Here is a 23,731-nt window from a genome sequence, read left to right as displayed (position 1 = left end):
ATCACATCATAGTCATTCTGGTACAGCAAGCAGCTTCAGCTTCCTCCCCATCACCCCCTCTCAACTAGAGCACAGGGTGCTCAGTTTTCCTCCACATCACCCAGCACCACAGTGGGGAGGATAATCTGACAAAGATGGGGTGAAGGGAAAATAAGTGATTGGGGAGGAAGGTGAACAAAATATCTTTCCTCTTCCCACTGCCATTGCTAGTGAAACGGAGTGCTCCAGAAACAAGAAGGAATAATAGAATTATAGAATTGGAAGGGACCCTGAGAATAATCTAGTCTGAAAAATTCAGGAATATGCAGCTGTTCTATATGGGGATCAAACCTTCAACCTTGGCATTACCAGCACCATGGTATACTTACCTGCTTCAGTTCTGTGAGTGGGTAGGGCTGTTTATTATGCTTCTGCTGAACTGTCTTTGTGGGTGTAATGCGATTTTGAATCATGCTTCAATCAATTGTTATATGCTTCCATTGTGTGTGTCCACTGCTTTTAGATCCTGCTGAATGAGGGGTGGTTTATAAATGTAAATCATGTCCCCACAGCTGGAAAACATGAGAGCACTCTCTTCCTGTTTCTAGAGCACTCCAAATGGCTAGCGGGGGGGACAGGGGGGACCTGCTTTGTTGGTGCTGCAATGAAATTGGGTCGGGGTTGGCAAGCCAAATGAAAGGCACCACCTTTGCATTAGCAGAAAGAGAGAAGTATTTTCATTGATTCCCCTTCCCTCTGCAGCAGCTCCCTCCACCTCATCCCCCAGTTTGCTTCCAAGGGCCCTTTGGAACAATGCTGTAGGTGCCATGGGAGGATGGAGGAATGTACAAAAATTGCTTCTCCTCCTGTCCCCCTCACCACCCAGCTCCTCCTCCTCTGGATCAAAGAGCCTTCCCATTGGTGGAGGGACACAATTGCAAACAGCCCTATGTTTTTAACTTTCAAGATACCTCCATCAGCAAGGCGAGTTTCAGATGTTTAAAGTGAATAGTTCCAGCATGCACTTTTCAGCTGTGGGTTGAAATACTGCTTTGTAGGTGTGTGCAGTGTTTCTTTGGGTGTCTTCCCCTCCCTCCTTCTACAGTAAACAACAGACATAGTATTTTTCCATCTAGCAGGAAGCAAGGTGGTGTGTGTTCTCTCTTGCGCAGACACAAAGAGCCATCTGGAAAAGCTCAACTCTTGTTTGAGCAACATTGTAGACTATTATAGTTACAGTGAAGAATACACAGCTGCCTTTTGCTGGAGAAGCCAAATTCAAATAAAGAGCACAATAGGCTACGGACCCACTGATTTTAGCCTATAAAGTTTATCACTTGCTTTTTGCCCCTCAGTTTCATTTATCCTTTCTGATAAATGCTCCTAGAATAGTAGAAGAGACAATAGTATTCAGTCCTCACTCCAAGAGCAAGAGTGGAACTTCCAAGAAATTGTGAATTTGTTTATTTTTTTCTTATAGTGAATTATCAGCTCTCACACATCACTGCCAATGAGGGCCTCTGTAGCTGCAAACCTTTGATGCCTTTCCCTTCAGCTAATTTTGTTAATCGTACAAAATGTTGCTTAAGTTTTTAGTCATTGATTGTGTTTCTGGAGGCCTATGTGCAGTTACAGCAAAACCGAAGCTTCATGTCCCAGTGTTGCATACAAAAACTGCTTGTCTGATTTCCATAATCATTCTGGATCTGACAGCTGCCCCAGGTTAAAATTATTTTACAAAGGGATAGAAGTTGTCAAAAATAGTATCTTTTTGTGGGTTTGAATTTAGTAGTGTTGAAGAGGGCAAGTCAACAGTACGGTTTACTTGCTGAATAAAGAAATATGGAATCTGTCAAATATTCCCATAGATCCCGGTTAACCTTAAGATAGCTAGGGTGGTGGTGGTTGGTTTTCCTCCTTCCCTACATATTTCCAAAGACTTTGTCATTAGAAATAAAGAAGTGCCACCTCAACAAAATGTTGCAGTGTGGAGTGTTACAGTTGAGTGTAAATAAGCAGGTATAGAAAACTATTTGTACAATGGACATTGTTGTATCCTACCTGAATATCACAACCCAAGTTCTCAAGTTCACAGTTAAACTGTTTTTGTATAACCTACTTTGTGAGCCTTATTTGTGATCTTAAGTGTTGTTGAGGTTTTACATTTAGCAATATATTTTGGGTTTCATTCACCAAAAATGAACATTCAATAGCAACAAAATGTTTTTGACTTCTGCATATATATATTTTTGGTAGCCTAACAATGTTACTCTTTCCCCTCAATTTAGCTGGCATACTGTGTAGTTCAGTTTTTAGAAAAGGACAGCACGCTTACTGAGCCAGTAAGTTTAATTTCTTTTCTTACTTTTAAAAAAATCTTTAAAAGTTTTTACCAAAATAATATAATGGAAATACATTTGATTGATTGCAGGGCAACTACCTTGTCCCCTGAAATAAGTTATGAATTGGTACAATGTTCTACTTGCTAATCAGCTGATTGCAGTGACATCCAGCTTCCCTTGCCAATACAATCAGAATACATTTTAAGACTTACAGTCATACACTGACAGACCCATCTCTACCTGCCATCGCATGTGATGTCAGGTGTGGAACAGGTGGGTGTGGTTTGGAGAAATGACCTCATGGGTCAAATTGAGACTCATTCTGAGTCTAATTTGGCACACTGGCCAGATGTTCCCCACCCATGTCTATTCTATTTGAGTTTTCAGTTGGAAATGAAAATAGTGTGAATAGTTTTTCAATGTGCTTGTAGGAGACACTGAAAAACATCAACAGATGTATTTTGTCATGCAAATATTAGCTACGAGTTTAGTGTGTGCTTCCTCATCTCTTATTGAGAACATCAGTGAGAGTCATAAATAGTAAAATCACCTGCTTAACCAAAAAACATTAAAATCTGTGTTTGTTACTTGGAGGTAACAAACTTTGACCTCTCCAGGATCTCCAATCACTATGAGCACATTCTTCATAATCAGCATGACTATACAGAAAAACACATACAGAAAAACATGTGCATGAGAAATTTCAAACAATACTGGAAAAGATGTTGTTATTTTGAGATCATTCCTCTTAAGAATTACTTGAACTTTCTTCTATCCTGTTTACAGTGGGTCAAAGTGTTTTAAAAACAAAATCACATTCAACCTTCATTAACAGTTTTTAATTCCAAAGTAAAACTATAATGCCTGCCATTAGTCAAGAAACTTGAGTGTATATTGTTGTTACAATTATTTCATAATGGTGGCAGTCAATGCAAGCAATCCATGATAAATCACTGGACAGATTTATAATGTCCTGAACATTCCCTCCTCCCTCTTTTCTTTACAGGTGGTGATGGCACTACTCAAGTACTGGCCAAAGACTCACAGTCCAAAAGAAGTTATGTTTTTAAATGAATTAGAAGAAATTTTAGATGTTATTGAACCATCTGAATTTGTAAAGGTTATGGAACCTCTTTTCAGGCAGCTAGCCAAGTGTGTCTCCAGTCCACATTTCCAGGTTGGTAGTTCCAATAAATGCAGTACTGTAATTAAGTTTGACATTTTGACATTACACTGCATTAATCACTGCTTAGTGGATATGTTATATGCCTTTTAAATAGACCACCTTTCAGTATGTTGTTAGGCACAATATTTTAAGACCGGCTGAGGGCAGGAGAGGAATAAATTCAGCTACTGCAGCTGAGAAGTCTCCTCTCTATTATCAGTAAACAAAAGTACAGCTAGTCTTTCTGTTGCTTTTGACAGTACCAGTTTGGGTTTCTTGTGGATGCTCACACAGAAAGCATAAAAGTGCCACCTTCGAAGCTAAGGAAGCAGCAGGCAGGGGAACAGAAGAGCTCAAGTTGAGATGGGAAAAGGATTCTCTGCTTCCCAAAATGAGAGAACTGTGTAAAGTGTACAGTATGTTAGAGTTGTTGAATGGTAAAATGCTCCCATATCTCTTAGGTGGCAGAACGAGCACTATACTACTGGAATAATGAGTATATTATGAGCTTAATCAGTGACAACGCAGCAAAGATTTTGCCCATCATGTTTCCATCCTTGTACCGAAATTCAAAGACACACTGGAACAAGTAAGTAGCCATTGAAATATATTGCTTGATGCCCTGAAGTCTAACTCTGTTCATGTCACAGCATTTTTATAGAAATATAAATCTCAATAAAGTTTGTGTGCTGCAGTTTCCTCATAGATATACAAGATTGTAATCGGTCAGAAGTATTTCTCTCAAGCAGGTTAGGTGAAGGTAAATGTCACATCACAATAAGGAGCTAAGAAAGATTGATTGGGTAGGTTCTTCCATATCCACGCAGAGTTCCCAGGCACACATCCTTAAAATCGCTGTTCACAAACCAGCCTGCCATGTTGATGCCGCACACAATGGCATAGTGGGGCAAGTCTGGTTCACAGCCCTCCCACCCTGCTGCATACAGCAGAGGTGAGGAATGCTTTTGCCTCCATGGGCCAGATCCTTCTCAGGATATGCCTTGTAGGCCAAATTTGACGGATGGGTGGGGCTGCCCACCTGTCAATCACCTGGAGTCACATATGCGGGGCTTGAAGTCCAAAAGTCGGAATGTCAGTGCCCCTCACATGCAACAAGATGCTTCCAAAAGGAAGTCCCGCCCTCCCCATGATTTTAGCAGCTTCCACATGCAGTGGGGCTTCCTTCCCCTCCTCTCCCCACACCCCCACAAAATTGGCTCTGTGGAGGTTCAGTAGAAACCCGTAGAACAGCACACAGTGGGAGGAGAAGGGGGGATTGTTCCATCCAGCAAGCTTGAAATGTTTGCCCTGGGGGAGCTAAAGTAAAGGGACCCCTGACTGTTTGGTCCAGTCGCGGACAACTCTGGGGTTGCTCATCTCACTTTACTGGCCTAGGGAGCCGGTGTTTGTCCGCAGACAGCTTCCAGGTCATGTGGCCAGCGTGACTAAGCTGCCTCTGGCAAACCAGAGCAGCGCACGGAAGCGCCGTTTAGCTGCGGTACCTATTTTATCTACTTGCACTTTGACGTGCTTTCGAACTGCTAGGTTGGCAGGGATTCAAACCGCCAACCTTCTGATCGGCAAGCCCTAGGCTCTGTGGTTTAGACCAGAGCGCCACCCACGTCCCCTGGGGGAGCTATCTCCTGTTAATCCCTCACTATGAATTGTAACCCATGATCACCAATTGACTCCCAGTACGTTTCCAAGCACAGTTGAAAGTGTTGGTGCTGACCTTTAATGCCCTAAGTGGCCTTGGCCCAGTATACCTGAAGGAGTGTCTCCACCCCCATTGTTCAGCCCAGACACTGAGGTCCAGCTCCGAGGGCCTTCAGGTGGTTTTCTCACTGCGAGAAGTGAGGTTACAGGGAACCAGGCAGAGGGCCTTCTCGGTTGTGTCACCTGCCCTGTGGAACGCCCTCCCATCAGATGTCAAGGAAATAAACAACTATCTGACTTTTGGAAGACATCTGAAGGCAGCCCTGTTTAGGGAAGTTTTTAATGTTTCATGATTTATCGTGTTTTTAATATTTTGTTGGGAGCTGCCCAGAGTGGCTGGGGAAACCCAGCCAGATGGGCAGGGTATAAATAATAAATTATTATCATTATAAGTTTATATTATTTCCCCTCTTTTCCCTCTTTTCCTCCTTTCTGCATTTCTGTCCTAGTTGGTTGTATTTTCATATAGCATGTCTCTCCTTTGTCAGTTTTCATCCACACAGTAGTTTAGAATTCTAGCATGAACCTGTTACTAGCCACCTTGATTCTGCAACTGCTATTTGCCTAAAGGACCTTTTAACCGAGCTACAGTGTGAATGCTGGATGTCCCATAGCCTGATGCTGGTGGCAGACTAATGACTACCGGTAGAGTAGCCAACAATGCATGTTAAATCTGCACAGTGAAAGAAAATGCTGAGTAGACAGTATTAAAAGTTGATTTACACTAACTGGATGTCAGTAATCCATTGATACATTGGTTTTAAAGTAACATGGATTACTTCATTGAAGATTTGGCAGTCTGTATTTTTTTCCGCTTCACCACTTGTGGCTGTCCAGTCATTCTGTCCTAAGCATGAGTAATATCACTGTGTGCAGTCACATACACAGAATATATGGCACACCTTTGTACGTGTTTAACTTGCATGATGCAAGGAGCCATAAAACTGGTTTGACTTTTGTATCTGATGGCCTAACATGTGAGAGATTATTTTTGCAGAATAACTTAACTTCTCTGGCAGGGAGTGCTGCCTAATTCAGGTGACGAGCTTTTACTTTCTAAAGCTGGGGGCACTGTTATACGGTGGTTCCGCTCCTTTCTCCTGGGCCGTGTCCAGAAAGTGGTGGTGGGGGATGAGTGTTCAGACCCCTGGGCTCTCACTTGTGGGGTGCCTCAGGGTTCCGTCCTCTCCCCCATGCTTTTTAATATCTATATGAAGCCGCTGGGAGAGATCATCAGGGGGTTTGGGCTGGGTGTTCATCAGTATGCAGATGACACCCAGCTCTACCTCTCCTTTAAATCAGAACCAGTGAAGGCGGTGAAGGTCCTGTGTGAGTGCCTGGAGGCGGTTGGAGGATGGATGGCGGCTAACAGATTGAGGCTGAATCCTGACAAGACAGAAGTACTGTTTTTGGGGGACAGGGGGCGGGCAGGTGTGGGGGATTCCCTGGTCCTGAATGGGGTAACTGTGCCCCTGAAGGACCAGGTGCGCAGCCTGGGAGTCATTTTGGACTCACAGCTGTCCATGGAGGCACAGGTTAATTCTGTGTCCAGGGCAGCTGTCTACCAGCTCCACCTGGTACGCAGGCTAAGACCCTACCTGCCCGCAGACTGTCTTGCCAGAGTGGTGCATGCTCTAGTTATCTCCCGCTTGGACTACTGCAACGCGCTCTACGTGGGGCTACCTTTGAAGGTGACCCGGAAACTGCAATTAATCCAGAATGCGGCCGCTAGACTGGTGACTGGGAGTGGCCGCCGGGACCACATAACACCAGTTCTGAGAGATCTGCATTGGCTCCCAGTACGTTTCCGAGCACAATTCAAAGTGTTGGTGCTGACCTTTAAAGCCCTAAACGGCCTCGGTCCAGTATATCTGAAGGAGCGTCTCCACCCCCATCGTTCAGCCCGGACACTGAGATCCAGCGCCGAGGGCCTTCTGGCGGTTCCCTCATTGCGAGAAGTAAGGTTACAGGGAACCAGGCAGAGGGCCTTCTCGGTAGTGGCTCCTGCCCTGTGGAACGCCCTCCCAGCAGATGTCAAAGCAATAAACAACTATTTTACTTTTAGAAGTCATCTGAAGGCAGCCCTCTTTAGGGAAGTTTTTAATGTTTGATGCTGTACTGTTTTTAATATTCAGTTGGAAGCCGCCCAGAGTGGCTGGGGAAACCCAGCCAGATGGGCGGGGTATAAATAATAAATTATTATTATTATATTATTATAACCCCACCCCCAATACCATTTTCTGATCTGCTAATTTTACCTTAAGATATGAGCTGATAGAGTAACCAAAATTCTCCCACCACTGCCAGTGGCTGTAATCTATCAGGAAAATACCTTGTAGAGACACTACAGCTGTGCTCAGGAAAACATTTTAGCCCAGTATGTCTGCATAATGTTGCATAATTTTCACATCAGTTGCTAGAAACATGTTAGATGTAGTTTCAAGTATTGGAAGTGTTCTTACTTCTTTTACTGGGGCTTCTGTTACTGCGTGGAATTTTGTAATATGGACGATTAATGTTAAAATTGCTGGAATTATAGCATTGATATTCAAGAGGAGAGCAATACAACATCTAAAGAGTGCTTGTTTTTTTGGTGTTGAGAAGTTATAATGCATACTTTAGCTAATGGAAGCATCCAGTGACTAATTTCTGGTTTTTATGGTGTGTGTGCATTTTGAAATAATCAAACTTCCAGAAGAGATATTTTGTAATTATTACTTTTAGAAGACATCTGAAGGCAGCCCTGTTTAGGGAAGCTTTTAATGTTTATAGACTATTGTATTTTAATATTCTGTTGGAAGCCGCCAGAGTGGCTGGGGAAACCCAGCCAGATGGGCAGGGTATAAATAAATAAAGTATTATTATTATTATTATTATTATTATTATTATTATTATTATTCTGAAGCCAAAATTTTACTTTATAGGACAATACATGGCTTGATTTACAATGCTCTGAAACTATTCATGGAGATGAACCAAAAACTGTTTGATGACTGCACACAGCAATTTAAAGCAGAAAAAGTTAAGTAAGTTTCCTCTTGAACATCTTCCTTTTTCCCCCTTTCATTTTGTTTTCCACTGATATATTAGAATAAGCACTATCACTTTTATATATATATATATATATATATATATATATATATATATATATATAAACAATAACAACTGTTTAGCTCCCTGAAAATGTTCTCTTCCTGCTATTATCATCATGATTGGTTTATATTGCACTCCTGTATATTGTTTCACAGTGCTTACTGGAGCTGTGTGAAACCCATTAATCTCAATCAAAAATGGGCTGATTCACAATTCACCGTCTTGTTTTGGAGAATACTTGGGGGAGGTTTGAGCAATTTCTGGGATTCATCCAGAGCTCAAAAAGGCCCAGCCCTAGGAAACACCTCCACCATCAGATTGCAGAGTGTCAGTCCCTCTTCTTCCTTTTCTACACTTCACCAGATTAAAAGTTGTGGAGGAGAAAGAGGGGAAGCCCCACAAAAGCCAATGGCTCTCTGCCCTAAATGTTGCTGAGCATGCTCAACCATCCCATTGTCCACAGGAACTCTGGGAGTTTTATTCATGTTCTTCCAGGAAGAACAGAGAATTTTATTTCCTGGAGTAAGCAAAAATATTTATACCCTGCATTTCCTCATATATTTCAAAGGGCAGCTTTGAAATGGGAGAGGGGGCCATATTACTTGTGGCCGGTGCATAAAGAAGAATGGGAAAATTGCACTTCGCAGAACAGATTAAGCAACCCTCGGTTTTTCCCATAGCTGCTATATTCTCTCCCTCCCAAGGCTAGCCCTATGATGAGGCAAGGTGAACTACACTGCCCACGAAGCTGCTTGTCACTGCCTATTATGCTTTTATATTTGTTGGCTGGGTACAAATAATAAAATTATTATTGTTCCTGCCCACCATCGCAACCAGCCTTCCGCTACTGCTGGTCACCATGGACCACCACTGCCACAAGGCATTGAGTGGTGGTGCTCTTAACAGCAGGTCTGTCCAGAGCATGGGTCTCACCACTCCTCACCCTGAGCCTTTGTGGGTGAAGTAGCCACAGAAATTTGGCCACCAGAGTGCCATCGTTTTGCCATAACAGCAGCCAACACTACACAGAGCCAGTCTGTTTAAACAACATTTACCACCGTTTCAGCTAAGTGGTGGCACAGGCAATCTCTGTGGTCACTTCAAACCAAATGCCTCATTCTGAGGAAAAACTACCTCGGGCATGGCACAGTGTTTCACCAGCCCTACACAAATACACACCCCTTCAAAATTTGGCTAAGTGGGGTGGGAAAAGATACTTCCAGCCATGGAAAGGTTTGGAGTGGGGTTGAGCTTATCTTGTAATGATGACTAAGGGTTTTCTGGTATGTGGAGGAGTGGGGAGAGGATCATTTCTGAAATTATTTTCTAACCCCAATATATACTATTCATGATATCTTACGGCTGTTTAATCCTCTGTTATATTTAAATATATGTCCAACGTTAAACAAGTAAATACCAAAAAAACCAACCCTGTCCTTTTCTGTAGTGTCAAAAGCAATTTAGTAATTTGATTTATTTGAAAAGTTCATTGAGCTTTTTCTGTGACGTGTGTGGGTTTTTTCCCCTAGGGAGAAGCTAAAAATGAAGGAACGGGAAGAAGCTTGGGTTAAAATAGAAAATCTAGCCAAATCAAATCCCCAGGTATTTCAAAAACGTTCAGAGGCTGAACATTTCAACTGTACATTAGATACTGCTGGAACAGTAAGGGCCACCAAGAATGTAACATTTCCTTACTCACATTTTTAAAAGTAATTAAAGAAGATGACTCGGTGTGGCTGAAGTGTGCATCTTTTGGTGGTTTCCAATTGTCTGTGTGGCAATAACAAATACCACACAATAGCCTGGTTGTTAAAAGCTCTTCATTACATGGTCAGTCTTTAATAAATACTTCTTCTAAGAGCTGTAGCTGCCACAGGTGAGCCAGAGAACAGTATTCATGTATGAACAAATTATTGACAAGCCAACAGAATCCACTGTTTGTATGTAATGTTGGAAAAGTCCATGCAGAAAACAACATACATAACTTCTGGGATAGGTCCCAGGAACCTTGCAAGATGCTACTCTCATACTTGTGACTCATCAGACACCACAAATGCGGGTTTAGGTGTTTTCCACATACTTCTTAACTGTCGCCTGAAAAAAACGTGACTAGCAAAATATTTAATTAGAACTAGCCCTAATATTCCTTGCCTGTTGAGATCAAGCAGGTGCCTTCACTGTACTCTTTTTTGGCACCTGTTTGGACAAGCCGACCCAGATGCTTAGGAAGTTGAGGTCATTTTAATCTGTTTTAGTATTTTAACTTTTGTATGTTTTAAAGTAGGGTTGTGGGGGTTTTTTTACTCCTTTTTATTGTTTTATCATTTTGTAAACTGCTTTGAGTATTTTTTTAAAAATCAAGTGGTGTACACATTTTATGAAATAAAGAAATAATTCAAGTGATACATTAAATCTGTAAGGGTGTTTTAAAATGTCATTGTGCCAGTGGCCTGTTGGCAGACTTGGTCACAACCGCTTTTGAGATGCTCCCCCCACCCCCAATTCAAGTGGTATATAAATTTCATGGAATAAAACAAATAGATTAAAATCCCTCTGGTTTATATCCAGAGTAGCCCTTCTGTTCACCAAAAGGGTGGGAGATCCAGTAGAAGGAAGGAGGCTGATTTCTCCAATTTCCCCTGCAGCCTCTTACACCACTTCCCACGCTGTTCTGTAGGGTCCTCCATCCCTCCTCCAGTTCAGGTTTTCAGCAGGCACAGAGCTGAATTTGGAATTGGCAGGAATTACCTCTCTTCTGTGAGCTGAACTTCACTCATGGGATTGAACTGCAGCAATATGACTCTCTTTTAGCACATCTACAGTAGAAATTTAAACTAGTTTTCAAATTGGTTTAATTGGAGGTCAACAAGAAGGAGTATTGGAAATCTTTGTTCTATAAAAAGAACTGAAAGTTCCAGAATTCCTCAGTTAGGAATCATGACAATTTAAACAGGTCTGAAAACTATTTTAAGTTTTAGTGCAGACATATCATTTGCTGAGCAATTTTCTGTCGTTGTTGTTGTTGTTGAATGGCAATCTGGTTTAAATCTCCAGCTAACATTGTAATAGCTATAGAGAAGATTGTTATTAGAAGTACATATTCAAATAATTTTATTTGGATGAATTTGAGTATGCTGCAGCATTTATTCTATCAGATGGCGTGTCTGATGCACCCAAAGAATAATGACAACACTCCCATTAGAAAAGTTTATTGATTAAGACCTTACTGGGGTTGTACTTGACCCTAGACATACTTACAGAGAAGTAAATCCTGTGAAACTTGGTGGGATTTATTTCTGAGTAAAGATGTGTAAAATTGTGAAGGGAGTAAACTACGAAAGGAGTCTAGAATTGGCATTGATGTTGGCTATGCAAATATGGTCAGTCGCTACAACTGCCATGGTTTTTGAGGCACAGAGGTGGTAATCCTACATAGAAATAAACCCTGTTGAATGCTGCGGGAACATAGAAATTTTCTACCATGATACTTTTTTTTAAATAGACTTCTTTTTCAAAGAATATTAAGTAAATTACCATTGGTTTTGTTTTGCTTTGTAATACGTTGCTTTATTAAATTACATAAAAGAAGATTTGGTGTGAAAGTACACCAATGCCAATGATTGATTTCAGAATTTGTAATTCTTACACTTTTTATAAAGTAATCATGCATGCTGCTTGTGTGGGTCAGTTTGTATAAATAGTGGACCCAATTTCATATAAACATTTTGTTGTTCAGGTTAATTTAGTATCAGCGATAAGTTATTATAAAATGAATTTCATGCAGAAAATATATTAAAGGATTAATTGGTCTGTTGGATAATTGTTCAAATTAGTGACTTATCTTAGAGCAGATTTGCTGACTCATAAAACTTCATTGGCCCTGTTTGCACATCCCAGTAGGCCATAGTTCATGGTTTACCATGATCTTGCCTGCTTTGTTGCTTCTGGATAGCACTTAAGAGAAACAAACCATGATCCTTGGCTTACAGTTGCATCCAAACTGGATATCATAGTTTGTCTGGGTGAAACAAACCACACTCTCTGGTTTGGATATAATGCTATCAACTATGTTTTACTGAGGTGCAAACAAGACCATATAGTCTCTTGATTCAGGTAGGTAGCTGTGTTAGTCTGATGCAATAAAAAAAAGAAAAGCCCAGTAGCACCTTAGAGACCAACTAGGTTTGTTCTGGGTATAAGCTTTCGTGTGCATGCACACTTGGTATCTGAAGAAGCGTGCATGCACACGAAAGCTGATACTCAGAACAAACTTAGTTGGTCTCTAAGGTGCTACTGGGCAATTTTTTTATTTATTTCATATAGCCTCTTATTATTGGTAAGTGCTGATACCAATAATTGGGCTAATGCAAATATTTTAGCATGCTGGTCTTCTTTTCCTGGCATACCTTTAGCCATCATTTTGTGCAGCAATTGGTCTTAAATTCTTCTACTAAATTTTAAAATGGTAGGTCATCAACCAGTAAAAAGATGTTTGCTCTAAAGGTTACTTTTGATTGTATCTTGGGTCCTAGGAGCTAGTTTAGGGTTTGGCGGAACGTAGCTGACTGTTTCTCATTTGAATTTCCCATCACACCAATTTAGCGTGTCTAGTTTGGAAATCCTTCAAAGTCTCAAAGGTGGTGCAGGATAAGGGGGCTGGGTGCATAAAGCCAAACTGGGAGAACCATATTGTTTCGTATTTCCATTGCAGAAACGTAATAGCCCTTCTGGATCAGAGCAATAGTGCATTATTCAGCATCTTGTTTCCCACAACAACCAGTCAGATGTTCTGGGAAGCCTCACAAGTAAGGCATTCCCCATTTAAGCTAGTGGTCATAACCTCCTTCTGTGGCAGCAGATTCCATAAACTAAGCACTGTGTGAAGTTATTTTCTGTTTTGTTCTTTGTTTTTTATCTCCTGCAAATGGGTTTTATTGGATAGAACAACACATTTTCTCCACCATACACAGTTTCAAAAAACCTCAGTCGTGTCTCACCCTTAGCTAACGGGTTTCAACACTGACAAAATGAACCTTAGATTATTATTTTTATGCTCATTTCATTATTTCCATTGGACGTACGGCTTTATTAGATTTCAACAAGCAGTTTGGACTATCAAATCTCCTGTTTTTTTAAGATAGAAGCTATAACAGTTCATGGTTTAATCCAAAACTCGATTTGTGCAACAAAATGTGTAAATTACTCTTAATCAAGTGTGAGGGTAATATTTCTGTCAGTAAAATTGCTGTTGCTAATCTTAAGCTTTGCCATTGAAAATTCTGACATAAAACATTTTGCATTTGGTTAGTACTCAGTATTTAGTGACACCTGTCTGGTGAGCAGTCCTGTTGCAATGGAAACAGATGGGCCTTTAATTGAAGACTTGCAGGTGCTGAAAAAGGCAGTGAAAGAAGAAACTTGTCCGGTAAGCACATAGGAAGAAAAATTAGCCTACTCGTTCCAAACTTGATTTAGAAATTACTCATTTTGGTTCGTAGTTATGCTTTTCCTCTCTAAATGGCAAATTTGAAACGAGCAGAATAATTTTAGTAATTGCTAAGTAGTTTCCTGTTGTCAGTAAAATAGTTATTGTAGCTGTTGACCATGTCCCGTTGCATATGTGAGCAGTGAGAATTTTTTGTCCTGTGTTTATTAAGTGGCTTCAGAACCATTAAAGTGAAGCGGGTATTTCAACGAATATACAGTGAAGAGATTGCTTAACAAAACTCCCTTATTGAAATTCCATGTTTTTTTATTCCCTCGTCCCGTGTCTGCTCAGCACAAGACTGCTCAGCCCTGGCTTCCTTGACATTAGAGGATTGCCAGTGAGTCTTTATGCCCTCTCTGCCAAAGCCACACTGAGAAATCAATGCACATCTAGTTATCAGGTTCCATGAATGTGATGTGTGTGGTTGCAATGGCACCCTTGGGTATCTCCTGGCACCCACAAAGCTTCTAAGCTCACCCCCTAACTGCCCCTTTTTTTCATAAGGTGGTGAGGGCTTTCCTTGAAAAATGCAGAGAGCTAAAGGAGAAAATTGGAAGACTCCTTTCTGCTTCCTCTTTCAGCTCTGTGTGCTTTTCAAGACAAAGTGAAGTGACCAAGAGGATAGAGGAAGAGTGAAAGGGGTGGGGGTGGCATGCCACAGGCATCAGAAGCAAAAGAACGAAGAAAAAGCTGTGTCTACACATACATGCACATAATGAATCCAATAAAATGGATCCAATTGACATTGCAGAATTTTAATAGGTTTCCCTTACTACTACCGCCATTGAATCAAAGATCACATGTGCCTTCATAGACTGAACCGTAACCATCACACATCTGGTTGTTTCCAGTTCTGCCAGTACAAAAAAAACATGGTTCTGCAGCACAGATCCTCATAATTTTTTTTGCAAGGGAACATCTCAAAATTACCATCTAATTATAGGCCACATCTTTGTGTATAGATGTGCTATGTGATTTGTTGGTGGTTTTGTTCTCATCCCATGTTGAATCATGGGATCTATGCCTTGGATAAATGTGTTTGTGGTGCTGGCCACAAGGACCAGATTTGTGATCTTTACTGTGCAGTCTACCAGTGTGGTCTTTCATTTGCTGGTGGGGAGGCAAATTTAAGAGGATAAGTTTTAATTCTACTGGATGTGATTTTTACCCTTGGAAAAACAAAAGGGTGTGTGGGTGTGCGCACACGCATACACGTGTATGCGTTAGTACATGCACAATTGTGCATGAAGACTGAAGAGGGAAGGGAAGCAGTCAGAGGTGGTAGTATCCAGTGCACTCTCAAAATTCCAGATGTGCTCAGGCTCAAAAAAGTTGGTGACTCCTGGTTTAAACATAGAGATACTGCATATTTAAATATGGTGCAGACGTTAATAACAGTTGGTTTCATTAGAAGGCTTCATTGTCAAGTAGAAACTGATCCATACTTCAGGGAGATAGAAAATGATCATTGGTTGTTATTCCTGCTCCCTCTACCCCACCCCTCAGCATCTTGGATTTTATAGTCCTGACCTAATTCAGATCCTGCCCATGACTACTTACTACACAGGTTCTTGAGGCTAAAACCGCATAAGGACCAAATAAGGATATAAATTCATTCAGCCTTTATTGGCATAATTTAGACAATAAAATCATAAAAGAGAAAGAAGGAAAAAACCACCCATAAAACATTGGTGATCCAAACATATTAAACACGTAAAACGTTTATTTCCTGGAATATAGCTGGATGGAAGAACAAAGAACCACAACCTCATTGATTATCTCAAAAGTTTTGGCAGTATCTTACTCCAAGAAACTTGGTTATATAAATCATAAATCATTATAAGGGGGTGGGCAGGTGCTCACCCCCAAACCTATGTCACCTGTGTTTCTCCTTCCTCCATTTCTGTCCCTGCAACCTGCTATTTTTTCCATCCTCAGTGTTGTTGTTGGAGCATTTGAAAGCCTGGCTCACAGCTGCCATAGCACTGCTATGCATCTCTCCAACTGGCAAAACAGCAGAGTGCAAGGCCATGGTCTTTCTCGCTTTGGGCCAAATAACAGTAGGAGGCAGACAGGCATAGTATAGATGTATCTTCCCCAATAAAGAAAACCATAGTTCTATGTATGGCAGCTGCATATGCATCCATGTACACTACTTCTGGACACTGACCTACTTGGGTGAGTAATCAAAACATGCCATTCCATCCATTGTAGTGCTACACTGTGCTTCCGTGGACCTATGGCTGACTCTTGGTGGTAGCCGCACAATTGGAATGGGCACCTGTAGCCGAAAGAGGGAGTGGGTAGGACAGTTTGCTACACGACTGCTCACCAGGGGGCATGGCTATTAGCCTAAACAACTTAAAAATGGTATGCCTATAATGATAGTATGTACTGACTGTTAAATTTATGGACTTGGTAGCTTCCCAAAGAACCAGGAGAATCAAAAAATGTATTCAGAGGGGTGCCGTGTATGGATAAGCATTGCATCAACCAAGTCATTCCAGCAGTAGCCAGGTTGTATTGCCAACTTGCTGTCGTAAGCTTGCTAATAATACTTTTCTTCACCCAAAAAACCAACCGATTGTGGATTAAACCATTGCATTAAAAAAATGCATTTTGATTTTAGGCACAGAAGGAACAGAAAAAGGATCGTGTTATTGTGCGCCGCAAGTCCGAACTGCCTCAGGATATCTATACCATGAAAGCCTTGGAGTCCCATTGCCGAGCTGATGATCTAATAACGCATGATGGGCATTAGACTATTCAAGTGAAATCTTATTTGGAGGAAAAACCCTTTTTTCTGGACTCTGTTCCACAGTAGAGAACTTACTTTTTTTGTGCCATACTGATCAGTTACACACAAGTCAAAGCTTTTTCCCCAATCCCATTTCTTTAGGCAATAACTTTGATACAGTATGCGCAGCTCAAGATTAGTTGTTCAAACAATGGTAAATTATCTGATTCTATATGCAGAACCTTGGGTTGACAAGTATTAAACGAAGACACTTCCTTGAGGATGTTGGCATAGTACTAACAAGTCGGAAGCATGCACTTTTCCCCCTCCATATTATTACTGAGAGAAGAACAGCCTTGGCACAAATCATCACACACTGTTGCCACACAACCTCCCTAAACCTTTTTGGCTGCTCCACCTTCCCTCTTTTGTGCGGGGCATGGAAAGCAGTTCTGTATATGGAAAAGCATGAAACCATAATGTTGATCATATTGTTTGCAGTATGTACACCTGTTAGACTACAGTCGGCTGCAGCTTGTGGCTCATGTACATCATATATGTGCAGGCACACAAGAAAATGCATGTGTGACTGCATATTCCTTTTATTTTTCTTTATATGGAACTGCTTTCTGTGTGGCCAAAGTGGCCTTGCATGGGTTTTCCTAATTAGAAGCTGCAGTACAAGAGTGCCTGGTAGGCTGAGGCCATTTTCTTTCTATTCTTCCTGTCCCCAAAGTTGGTACTGTGGCAATAGTCGAGTTTTTTAATTCACCGAAAACCTATTAGGCATTTTTATAACACTGAAAAAACTTCGGGGGGGGGGGACAAACCTGCATTACTGCCTTGACAAATTCCTGGCAGCTTGGAAACACACAGTTAAATTGTTCTCTCAGTTCATCTTACAGAATGGCAATTTTCATGACAATCTTCAATCACGGCTAATTTCTGGGAGCTCTGAAAATTACTTCAGAGAGAGGCACCCTTAAAGTACTTTATATGGATTGAAGCCATATTTTCCAATCTTTTAGCATGTAATAGAAGCTGAGTATTTTGGAACTGACCTGCTAGAAAAAGAATTTGTGTTCCTAAACTGAAATCCTGTCTGCCTTGATTAGAAATAAATTGCATTTTTAAAAAAATAAGTCATTGCATAACTCTTATTTTGGTTTCCCCCCAAAAAACTATTATTTCATTTACCAGAATGACTTCAATGTTTTTCTCCCTTACCTGAGTTTTTACTGCATGGCATATTTTGAGCTCTAAGAGTTCTTTTTGTAGACATCATGAGACCAGCTAGCTGGATACATTTCTCTGGATGATATAATTTGATAAGAGTGCAGCATTAGTACCTTTTCAGATTATATTTAATAAGGCAACAGATCCTCATTGCATTATGCATTTTTCAGATGCCTGTCTTAAAAGCTGAGAAATGAGTTAGAGAAGTTCTGCTGTCATATTGTTTTCTGTGGTGAAAAGCACATGTAAAACATAACACACCTCACGAGGAAAAAAAACCCATCCGAGTTACTGTTGATCTTCAAATGCTGCTATATATTCCACAAGATTACGTGCATGTTGTGAGCTCTTTTTTATTGTTGTGGATGGGAAAGCACGAAGAAATTTTCTATATATATAGTGCTTTGTCTTCGATATTTGATTTCTCTCAGGGTGGCCAGTATTTTTAGACTTTTGTATCCTGCTTAAGAGCTGGGTTTCAGTTGTGTTTTATTTAGAACCAGCAACTTCTTTCTTTTGTCTCTGGCAGTAGCAAACAGTGTTTTAATGTCTCGATGCAGAAAAAGTTAAAACATGTGGCTTCTTTAAAATAAGTTTTTAAGGAAATGAGGTATCGTGAATCCATTAAAATTATTGTGCGAAACAGGCAGTTATAGTAACCTTGTGCAGATGTAGTGCCTGGTGTCTGGTCTCACTTAAAACAAAATGTCCAATATTTATTGCAAAAGCTATGGGGGAGAAATCATATGTGGTGTGATGGGAATTAGTGGTAAGGCAGAACTAAATTAATATAAAGACCACTCCAAGCTTCAAATAAAATACCCATTCTGTGTAAAAACAATTCCTGTTAAACTTGAAAATAAATATGGTTTACCATGAAAAACAAGTAATTTAAAGCAGATTAAAGATGTCTTCCCTTTTTGAGGTGGGGGGAAAGGGTGCTTTTTTAATTGCAAACGGCAGCGTCTATATGTGTTTTGATATACCATTGTTTGAACTTCCATCTTTAGCTGGTAACCTGTCAAATACCTTTTTATAATTAGGCTGTTCAGTAGGTTCATGAAAGAGGTTTCTGGAAAGAAGCATTCAAACTAATGTTATCCTCTGGGGGGAGTGGGAAAATATTGTATATCAATGTTTGGTTGACTGTGTAACGCTCAACGTATAAGATCTTTCACTGTCTAGATTTTATTTTTTCTCTTTACTGAAGATAAACATTCACCAAAAAGCTAACGTTCTGGGATAGGTAGGAAAATTATGCCATGAAAACTTGCTCTTGAGATTTTAGGCCAGTTGACAAACTTGCCTAAGCAATATTCTAAAATTTAGCAGCACTAATTGTTTGGCTTGTTTGTTATCACCATTTTTATGCTCTGTATAAGTTCTGTATTAAATTATTCTAAAAACTAATACATCCAAAATAAAAACGTGCAAATAAAATATAGTTTTGGTGACTGTTGTTCTTCATAAAGTTCAGTGTTAGCCATCTTCCCATGTTCTCCAAAATTTTATGCCTGTACATCAGGAATGTCAAAAAGAATATTACCAAGTGTCTTTTTTTGTGTGTGGCTTTAGTATGGCTTCATTTTAATATTGTACATACATTGTACTTTGTTTTATTGTAATGAGTAATAAAAATGTAGACTTCATATTTTGTACAGAATGGTCCTATGTACAGAATAAAAAGTTCCTAGAAACAGCAAAAAAAAAAAATTATAGGTAAGTGGCACAATTTTTCTTTATACTATATCTGTATCTTTATGCTTTAGTTGAATGCTATGTTCAAATGTACCAACCTATTTTTTAATATTTTATAATTCAGGTTTTTTTTGTTCAGACATTGTTTTATGAAGAAAAACTTCATACACCTGCCATTTAATATGCTCTTTTATCTAGTTTTTAAATTCTAAAACTGGTGTATTATATGGATTAAATAAAGAAGAAATGGAATTTTACCTGCTCATCATAAAACTACGTTTAACTTAAGGAAAGGATCTTCCAGCAAGAGTGCAGATTATGTAGGTATCCAATAAAAAAACCCATACAAAACAAAGTTTCAATAAGGGGGGCTACATCATCTACAGAAGACTCAAAGCATCCAATTGACCATACGTAGAATGATGAAGCAGCCTATATATAGGTGGTGGCTAGGAGAAACTGATGATTCCATTTCTGTCCCCTTGACAAGTCAGACCTTTGTGTTCACTCTGCCCATAATTACGAAAGTTGCATAAACTGTTGTGTGAAAAATACAGTTTTTGACAATTGGGTTTTCCTAGTGCAAAACACGGAAGTTTTAGCACTCTAGTGTCTTGTTGCTCCATCCAAAAAATGACTGCTACTCTAAAAAGTTAAAACCATAGATAATAATCTCATTACCTAAAATTGAGAAGGATTTTAGGATTTTGTCTCAATCTGTGCTTACTGAAAGACAAATCCATTTTCCTGCAGTTGTTAAAGCTACTAAATGTTGCATACAAGCCAGATGAGATCCCTCACCTTTTGATGGTGGCAGACATTCTACTTGGTCGTGTGCCCCCCCCCCCCTTTCCAAGTTTACTCTCAAAGTAGAGAACTAACTTTATAGGAATTTCACTGAGCCATGAACAGAGTGGCCAATTTGACAGTACTGTATAGAGTCAAATTGACCCATTTAATCTCTTAAATAACTCAAAGTTTGTCCACTAATATGTGACTCTTGACACAACACGCATCATGTAACCATGCCATGGGGTGGAATTTCCTTCCTTTAGAAGCTGGACAAGAAGCAGTACCGGAGTCTATGAAAATTGGGTGCCTTGCCTTACACGAATGGAAAGCAATTTCTTCCGGCATAAAACCACCACTGTACGCAGCTCAGCGCTCCGAATGATCATGATTCATCTTGATAGTATGTCAGTACGCTGTGCTCTTCAGTACTACAGTCCATTGTGTGTGGTTGCATCACTAATTGGTGCTACAATTCTGTAGTTAAATGCTGAGACAGAAGGACTAAATTATTCGAAATAGTTACACCTGAAGCCAAGGGTAGTAGCAGGGTGGGCCAGTGTCCCACAAACTGACAAATGAACCAAGGTGAAGTATGTGAGCCGATCTTCGTGGGAGGAAGAGTCAAAATCCTAGCTTGCTTTCCTCCTGAATTCATGAAGAGTCAATTCTTTCATGGTACTCTGAATCAAGGTCAGCACCTAGTAATTGGTCCTGTAGACCTAAGGGGATTTGTACTTTGAACAGTAGCCACCTATGCTGCATGGTGTACAGCAGGGAGTTTCAGAAGTAGTTAATGACACCTTGTTAGGGTCAGCTCTTCAAGCAACAGTAAAAAATGCCACTGTAATACCAAGCCCATAACATTTGTTCATGCATCTCATCTCTTGGATTGTTGTCAGATAGAAGACCAGCACATGAAGACTTGGAAGCAATACATGAACTTTACAGTAGGGTTTTCTGTATCTAGTAGAAACTACATTTTCTCTATACACTTGGTTTACAAAAAGCCAGTTTTCATGTTGCAGGGCATGACCACAGCTACGCATCCTTCTAGTTGGCTGTTGCATACCTGCATTCAAACTTTAGTGCAGCAATCCTCAAATATTTTTGATGTTGCTATATAGATGAGGAGGGACGCGGGTGGCGCTGTGGGTTAAAGCCTCAGCACCTAGGACTTGCCGATCGAAAGGTCTGCGGTTCGAATCCCCGCGGCGGGGTGCGCTCCCGTCGTTTGGTCCCAGCGCCTGCCAACCTAACAGTTCGAAAGCACCCCCGGGTGCAAGTAGATAAATAGGGACCGCTTACCAGCGGGAAGGTAAACGGCATTTCCGTGTGCTGCGCTGGCTCGCCAGATGCAGCTTGTCACGCTGGCCACGTGACCCGGAAGTGTCTGCGGACAGCGCTGGCTCCCGGCCTATAGAGTGAGATGAGCGCACAACCCTAGAGTCTGGCAAGACTGGCCCGTACGGGCAGGGGTACCTTTACCTTTACCTATATAGATGAGGACCAAATTAGGTGTAACAGCAAAGATGCAAACTGATTTTTACTGGGTGAGGGAAGCAGAGAGCATGTTGCCAAGGGGTAAAGGTCTATTATCCAGAGAGAAGCCTGGCATTAATCATGAAAAAATAATGGCGCTTTGGGATGTGGTCTCCTTAAATAATACATTTCTCTTGCTACATTATGCCTTACCTCATGCAACTGTCACTCATAAAAAATTAAAGAGAAAAATGTTGCTGTGTAGCTAAGTTTATTTTCTGTGTTTGATAACCCTCGAGGCAGTAACATATATCAGATCGTTCTCTCTAGGCATAATGGTTAGCTGCAAGCGGGAAAGAAATCGAGGCTGCAGTCCATGGCACTTTTACTAGGGAAGATTGAACTCAGGTTTACTTCTAAGTCTTAAACATGCTTAGAATTCCACAGCATATATTAGAATGCTACAACATTGCAAGGGACCACAAGGCTATCCTAGCCAACCCCTTTCCCTAGACATATTCCACTATGGAGCAAACTCGACACAAATTAAATTCTGCAGTCCAAGCTGCACTCGGTTGCATGCAGAAAATAGTCTTACTCAATTTTTGAAATAAAAAAGGGAAAGCCACCCCTACCCCCATTGTCTCTTATTAATGGAATGGCATGTCTGCATTGTTTTGGGGATATATACCCTTTATACCAACGGGACGCAGGTGGTGCTGTGGTCTAAACCACTGGGTCTCTTGGGCTTGCTGATTGGAAGGTTGGCCGTTCGAATCCATGCAGAGGGGTGAGCTCCCGTTGCTCTGCCCCAGCTCCTGCCAACCAAGCACACCAGTGCAAGTAGATAAATAGGTACCGCTGTGGCGGGAAGGTAAATGGCATTTCCGTGCGCTCTGGCACTCGTCCCAGTGTCCTGTTGCACCAGAAGCGGTTTATGCTGGCCGCATGACCCGGAAAGCTGTCTGTGGACAAACGCCGGCTCCCTTGGCCTGAAAAACGATATGAGTGCTGCACTCCATAGTCGCCTTTGACTGCACTTAACCGTCCAGGGTCCTTTACCTTTCTACCTTACCCTTTATACCACCTTAAAATAAAAAAAAGGAAGTTTATCCCCTTCATTCCATTTTTTCCCTGTAACAAAGTCATGCAGAGATGTTCAAAGAAGGTAAGGTTCTTTTAATAAGTGGAAGATTGGTGCACTGATCTCTCATGCTAAACTAATTAGGGAGCAGTCCTCTGGCCGTGGCGCTGAGACAAGAATCAGAAAGCAGAGCAAATTAAGAGCAAAAGTTCCTTATCTTGTATTTCTTTCCACTTCAGTAAGGTCAAGAGTGCTTCCTCCCTGCCTGTTCTCATTGAAGATTTTGTAATCAAAACAAAAAGGACCATCAGTGTGGACCTTTGAGTTCAGGCAGTAGTTCTAGAAAAAGAGATGACAGCACTCATGACCTTGAAATAACACCCTTTGGTGCCGAAGCCCCTTCCCTCTTCAGCAATGCCTGAGCTGCTTCTGTGGTTACTCAGTAGTGATGGAGGCCCACTCTGCACCTGCTTAAGGACAGGTTCAACTGCTGCTCTGGGTGTATCAATCTTTAACCCTGCCATTGAAATCACATACTAGGTAGGACTGACCATTGGGGAAGACCCAGTAGAGTTTTAACCATGGTCTCAAGGAATCCATGCTTACCTCTTCCACCCTGGTACACTTAACTACGTAGCCTCTAAAAGAAGCCAACCATCTCACAGAAATGGCTGCCATTATCACAGAACTAGAACCACCATTTGTTGCAGCAAGTTAGTAGCTTGCATTTAAGGGCCCCTAGCTCACTGAGGTGGTCTTCAGCACAATCTTGGCATGCTGGAAAGCATTGTTCATTCACAAGCTTTTATTATTTCTGCTCAAGCTGCTCTGGGAAGTGGTGTGCGGTTATGCTGAGGTAAGTGTCACCACAGAGGCTCCCAACGTGTCCAGGTCCCAAGCCCATCTACTGCATGGGGAGGGC

General features: G+C 41.0%; 1 protein-coding gene and 1 long non-coding RNA gene across 9 annotated transcripts in view; one reads left to right on the top strand and one right to left on the bottom strand.

Annotated features, from left to right (window-relative positions):
- The window catches only part of PPP2R5C (protein phosphatase 2 regulatory subunit B'gamma), a 77,397-nt gene extending 57,992 nt beyond the window's left edge, over positions 1-19,405 (top strand). For 4 of the 8 annotated variants that reach the window (XM_028708261.2, XM_028708181.2, XM_028708094.2 and 1 more), the window contains 7 exons: positions 2,268-2,321; positions 3,328-3,498; positions 3,948-4,075; positions 8,127-8,228; positions 9,825-9,897; positions 13,604-13,720; positions 16,413-19,405. In XM_028708261.2, the coding sequence (XP_028564094.1) occupies positions 2,268-2,321; positions 3,328-3,498; positions 3,948-4,075; positions 8,127-8,228; positions 9,825-9,897; positions 13,604-13,720; positions 16,413-16,544 (777 nt within the window). In that variant the 3' untranslated portion in view covers positions 16,545-19,405. The remainder of the gene's footprint in view (positions 1-2,267; positions 2,322-3,327; positions 3,499-3,947; positions 4,076-8,126; positions 8,229-9,824; positions 9,898-13,603; positions 13,721-16,412) is intronic. The other 4 variants (XM_028708643.2, XM_028708344.2, XM_028708576.2 and 1 more) reach the window with 2 other exon arrangements.
- On the bottom strand, positions 18,239-22,433 carry LOC144326902 (uncharacterized). The gene is made up of 2 exons (XR_013391789.1): positions 21,738-22,433; positions 18,239-21,362 (listed from the first exon to the last, which is right to left on the bottom strand). It is a non-coding gene; the product is annotated as an uncharacterized LOC144326902 (long non-coding RNA).
- Between the last annotated feature and the right edge of the window lie 1,298 nt (positions 22,434-23,731).

This window comes from Podarcis muralis, chromosome 1, assembly GCF_964188315.1.
Source record: "Podarcis muralis chromosome 1, rPodMur119.hap1.1, whole genome shotgun sequence".
NCBI classification, from domain to species: Eukaryota; Metazoa; Chordata; class Lepidosauria; order Squamata; family Lacertidae; genus Podarcis; species Podarcis muralis.
This window is presented reverse-complemented; position numbering and strand designations above follow the sequence as displayed.